The sequence below is a fragment of the Hyperolius riggenbachi genome, chromosome 12 (assembly GCF_040937935.1).
Source record: "Hyperolius riggenbachi isolate aHypRig1 chromosome 12, aHypRig1.pri, whole genome shotgun sequence".
Classification (NCBI taxonomy): domain Eukaryota; kingdom Metazoa; phylum Chordata; class Amphibia; order Anura; family Hyperoliidae; genus Hyperolius; species Hyperolius riggenbachi.
In genome coordinates this window covers 29149480-29155479 of record NC_090657.1, presented here as the reverse complement: position 1 = coordinate 29155479, position 6000 = coordinate 29149480, and the positions used below count along the sequence as shown (strand labels likewise).

The following is a 6000-nucleotide window of genomic DNA, read 5'->3' as shown; positions in this document are numbered from 1 at the left end:
GGATTCAGGGGCGTTGTTAAGCGTACGCCGAATCCTGAAGTGGTTAATGTCTAAATCACTGGCAATAAACGAGAACCCCCCAAGTGAATAATGTCAAAATTGTGCCCAAAATGTCAATATGGTGTGTGGCCACTATTACTGTCTAGCACTATCTCTCTTGTACATGGAGTTCACTAGAGCCTCACAGGTTACCACTGGAATGGTCTTCCACTCCTCCGTGACAACATTGCAAAGATAGTAGATGTTAGAGACCTCGTGCTTCTTGAACTCTCACAGATCGAGCAAGAACTCTGAACATGGGAATCACAAAACATTTCTGATTTATTATTTCCCCTAATCTCATCTTATTTGTCTAAATCCATTATATTTTATTCATTAATTTAAAATAGCACTGACATCTTCTGAAGCAGTTTATATATAATATTGTCATTAATTGTTACTCGGAGAGGCTCACAATCTAATTGCTACCATAGTCTTTGGTCTGTCATAGTCTAGGGCCAATTTTGGGGGAAGCCAGTAAGCTTATCTGCATGTTTTTGGAATGTTGGAGGACATTGGAGTGACTCGAAGAAACCCACACAGGGAATAGCATAAAAACTTCATGCTGATTATGTCCTGGCACATATGTAAACTGAGGACCCAGCACTGCAAGGTGCCTTTCCACTACGCCACAGTGGGTTTTATCTTATAAAGGACTTCTCCTTGCCTCAATCAGGGTTGCTCAAATCCAAATTCGGGAGACATCCGAATAGTTCTATCCGGATATCTCTCAGTAAAGCTGTGCAACTTCTTACCTGTATGACTTCTTTTTTGGTCCGTCCCTGGCGCCTCCCACAATGCGGTCCAAGCGGCGGTCACGTAACTACAAACACTTCCTCATTCCGGGTTGAAGGAAGAAGTGCTTGTAGTCACATGGCCGGCACATGGAACGCATCGTGGGAGGCGCCAGGGACGGACCGAAGAAGAAGACGTCATACAAGTAAGATTGACCGCCCCCCCCCCCCCCTGGCAGTGCAAGTCCAGATTTCTAGAATGGCCACAAAGGACCTTGGGCTACTGCTGCCCAAGTGGGTGGGTGGACATGCAAAAGTGATTTCTGAATAGGGAGGAGAAGCCTACAAATGGCAAAGGGGGGTCTGCTAATGAGTAACAACATATGGAGAGATGCTGCTCAAGTGAGCTGTACATTATTATTATTATTAAGCATTCAAATAGCGCCGACATCTTCCGCAGCGCTGTACAGAGTATATTTTCTTGTCACTTAACTGTCCCTCAAAGAAGCTCACAATTTAGTCCCTACCATAGGTCATATGTCTATGTATGTATTGTGTAGTGCATGTATATTTTAGTCTAGGGCCAATTTAAAGGGAAGCCAATTTATCTCTATGTTTTTAGGATAAGGGAGGAAACTGGAGTACCCGGAGGAAACCCACACAGACACGGGGAGAACATACAAACTCCTTGCAGATGTTGACCTGGCTGGGATTCGAACCGGGGACCCAGCACTGCAAGGCAAAAGCGCTAACCACTACCCCTCCGTGCTGCCCACATGGTGAAAGAGAGGGGCCACTGTACATGAATGTTACACATTAGAGAGGGATGCACATGGAATAGGAGGGACACTGTTTCATATGGATAGAGAGCACAGCATGGTCCCTTCACCTTCTTCATTTTGTCACAAGGCCACTTTCTGCAAGATCGCTGTAATCTCGCTAAAAACACATGGATCAGCATTTTATTGGAGGATCATTTACTCCTCATTATTTTGGGCTGTACTGAATGAGAACTGCGAAATTCAATTTATATGTATACAAAACACTGACATTCATTACTTCATTTTTCTTTTCTATAAAAGATGATCTCTTGTTATCCAATTATCAACCAATCCTGAGGGTTCTACTTCCTACTGTTACCCTATTCATCTCCCATCCCCACTTTCCTCGCTCTAGATATTTTTTAACCACTTCACCCCAAGGAGGTTTTTACCCTAACGGACAAGAGCGATTTTCACCTTTCAGTGCTCATCCCTTTCATTTGCCAATAGCTTAATCACTACTAATCACAATGAAATGATCTATATCTTGTTTTTTTCACTACCTATTAGGCTTTTTGAGGTTGATATTGGTTTTCAGTAATTACTTTATTTTCTATGCATTTTAAAGGTAAAAACAAGGAAAACATGAAAAAAAATACACTTTCTCCAATTTCATCCCCTATAGTTGTAATATAAACACTGCTACTGTACATAAAACCCACACATTTTTTCTGCCTATTTGTTCTGGTTATCACAAGATTTTAATTATGTCCCTAGTACAAAGTATGGTGACAATATAGTATTTTTCTTTTGGGGGGGGTTCACCATTTTCACGTGCACGTGCACAGGAATGCACGTGCGGGAGCGCGCACAGCAGCAGCAGCAGTGTATGACATTTTAAAACATCCTGGAGCCATTAAGAGGCTTCAGCAGGACGTTTTAATACATCTGCATGCCACTAAGCAGTTAAGCAAAAAAAGATTTCAACAAAATAACACTTATTCCGTTTTATTATATTATACAAGGTTTATTAAGTTTTTAATTTTTGTACAGGTTTATAACTAATTGACCAATGTGCTCATCAAACCCATCAGAAGGCCCCCTTATTTCACACGTCTCATTTGTTCAGAACATGTGAGATTTATACCAGGGATGAGATACCGAATTCCGTAAAATTCCAATTTACAAGTTTCTGATCGGAAATTGGCACGATGACACCGGTATGTGGAAACTGGAACACCGCAGGGATACAATATTATCGTAACTTGAAAGTTTTAGCCAATCCCAAGACTCTGAAGCATTGGCCCAATCAGAGAATCAGTATTGTACTGCAGAAATTGGGTTACGGCGGAAGTTTTATGCCAATTACAAGACTCAAAAGCATGAGGCCAATCAGAGAATGTCGAAGTTTATCGCGACTGCCAATCAGAAATGCGGAATTTACATTCTAGAATACAACCGCAAAAAATAGCGGATTTCACAAAATTATTTTCTCTAACAATTAACTTTTTTGACACACAGGGCCGGCTCTGGCTACAATGGGGCCCTGGGGAAAAAGCAACTTGGGTGGCCCCCCTTGATGCCCCACTTCCAACCAAATAACCCCCAGGGCCCCTGAGACGGCTGCCAGGCCCAATCCAATCCCCCCATCACACAATATTATTAGCTGTCCATCATATGCCCCCTTTGGGGGTTCCCGTTATTCACCTCCTTTTCCTATAGAGAGTAAACACACAACACCCCCACTGTCATGGGTCACCATAGCTGGAGGGGCACCTGGGGGGGGGGGGGGGCACAGGCTCTGGGGCCCTGGGGCATTTGCCCCCTTTCCCTCTATTGAAGCACCAGCTCTGTTGACACAATTTAGAAAAAAACAAACATTCAGCAGAAATTAGAAAGAAACTTCTCGGAAGGTGGAATTACGTTGGAACGGGAAATCAGCCTTTCTGACCATCCCTTTATATAACAATAAAATTACTAGATAATTTTATGAGCAAAGCCAAACAAAAAGTACAGTAATTACAGATGGACACCCTCTTGTCTTCTAGAAGGAATTTCGGCACTTGTGCATCATCTTCATGTCTAATGAGGTGAAGGAAATACGTTCTATGTACAGGCAATTCGCTGCGCATATAACTGTCTGGGTGTTCTCATTAGAACTGATAAGTTCCTCAATAAGAGTATTGGAATGGATTCTAGGAGGCTACATGCGAACATCACAAAAACACATTCTGAGCAGCAAACAGAAGGGGTTGCAGTGTTCTTCAGTGACCGCTGTCCCATATAATGCCCAAAATTCTGGCCCCCTGTTGAACTTTTTGTGCTTTCCATCGGAGGAGCTTGATGGCACCAAGGCTGGCCTGCATCAGGGTGTCGTGCTGGAAAGCCATCTTGTAGAAGACATCCGTCACCAGTTCTCCGCTGGGATCAGCATATTTCAGGGCAGTCAGAGGAGTGTACAGTGGGTTTGTCTGGTGCCGGAAAGGAGGCATCTCCATGGTGATGACACGAAGAGTATGCTGCAGGAGACCAAGACATGTCACAAGTGAAATCATTACAGTTACATAGTTATTTGGGTTTAAAAAGAAAGACAATACGTCCATCGAGTTCAACCAGAGAACAAAGTACAACCCCAGCCTGCTCCCTCACATATCCTTGTTGATCCAGGGGAAAGCGAAAAACCCTTACAAGGCATGGTCCACTTACCCCCAAAAGGGCAAAAACATTTCCTCCAGATGGCAATCAGATAAAATCCCTGGATCAACACCACTGGGCATTACCTAGTAGTTCTAGCCATGGATGTCTTTCAATGCAAGGAAAGCATCCAAGCCCTCCTTAAACACAGATATATAATTTGCCATAACTCCTTCCTGTGGAAATACATTCCACATTTAAATCGCCCTTACTGTAAAGAACTCTTTCCTAAATAAATGGCCAATACCTTTTCCTCCATGTGCAGATCCAAGTCCCCTAGTCCTTTGCAAAAGCCTAGAAACAAAAAGCTTATCTGCCAAGCTTTTAAATTGCTCCATGATGTATTGATACATGTTCATTAGATCTCCTCTAAGGCGTCCTTTCTCCATACTAAATAAGCCCAGTTTATCTAACCTTTCCTGGTAAGTGAGACCTTCCATCCCACGTATGAATTTAGTTGCTTGTCTCTGCACCTGCTGTACCTGTAGTGTACCTGCAGTTACTTTCCTGTAATGTGGTGCCCAGAACTGAATTGCATATTCCAGATGCGGCCTTACTACAGAGTTAAACAATATTATGCTAGCATCCAGAGTTTTTATTTCCCCTTAAGTGCATCTCAAATTTGTATTTGCTTCAGCTGCAGCAGCTTGGCATTGAATATAATTATTTAACTTGTTGTCGATGAGTACTCCTAAGTCCTTCTCCAAGTGTGATGTCCCCATCTGTATCCTGTTTATTTTGTATGGTGCTAGACCATTGGTACAACCAAAATGCATGACTTTACATTTTTCAAAATTTTATTTCATCTGCCATTTGTCACTATTTGTTATGTCTTCCTGCCTACTTCTATTTTATTGATCTGGTTTTAATGATATATTTCTGTAAAGCTGTTAGAGTTGCTTACACATAAGAAGGCCAGACTATGTCTACCATTTTCCACAGATAAACATCCAGTAAAGTTCTGCAATCGGCAGAAGCAACTTTTACCGAAGCGAATACCATGCTTTGTCTGTGCAAGTACCTCAAGGCTCTGTCCTTGGCCCCCTCCTCTATTCCATAACCATGCATGATCTTGCCAACTTAATCAACTCATTTGGGTTTCAATACCACTTATATGCAGACGATACACAACTGTACCTCTCAGCCACAGACCTTAACTCCCTCCTCACACGTGTTACTGACTGCTTGTCTGCCATTTCCTCCTTCATGTCCTCTCGTTTTTTAAAACTTAATATGAGTAAAAGAGAATGAATAATTTTTCCACCGTCTCTGTCCACCTATCTGCCTGAAATAATAAATGTTCATAACACTCCCATAACGTCAGTTCCCAAAGCACGGTACTTGGGGGTAATATTTGACTCCTCTCACTCTTTTATACCTCACACTCATTCTAACCAGATCCAGTTCTCTACAACTCAACATATTTCGCATCTGTCCTTTTTTCACTCAAGACACAACTAAATGTTAATACATAAAAACAAGGAACACCAAGAGCCCCAATGGCGCCTCTGTTCTCCTGCATAAATGTTAATACATGCTCTTATATCTTGTCAGTTGTCTGGACTATTGTAACACTTCTTTGTGGACTACCAATTAACCGACTGGCACCGCTCAAGTCTGCACTGAACTTGGCTGCTTGTCTCATTCATCTTTCTTCTCGTTCTTCCTCTGCTGCTCCTCTCTGTCAAACTCCTCATTGAACTGGATCCTCTGGTTAAATGGGTAGCCAAACTCTTAAAGTGGACCCAAAAACTAAAAAATTCAGAAATAAA

The 6000-nt window shown here is 42.3% G+C and overlaps 1 protein-coding gene across 1 annotated transcript in view; it reads right to left on the bottom strand.

The window, feature by feature from the left end:
• Nucleotides 1-2540: 2540 nt before the first annotated feature.
• The window catches only part of LOC137541307 (retinol dehydrogenase 8-like), a 44347-nt gene continuing 40887 nt past the window's right edge, over nucleotides 2541-6000 (bottom strand). Inside the window, exon 6 of the mRNA XM_068262550.1 lies at nucleotides 2541-4053. Coding sequence (XP_068118651.1) covers nucleotides 3799-4053 — 255 coding nt within the window. The 3' untranslated portion in view covers nucleotides 2541-3798. The remainder of the gene's footprint in view (nucleotides 4054-6000) is intronic.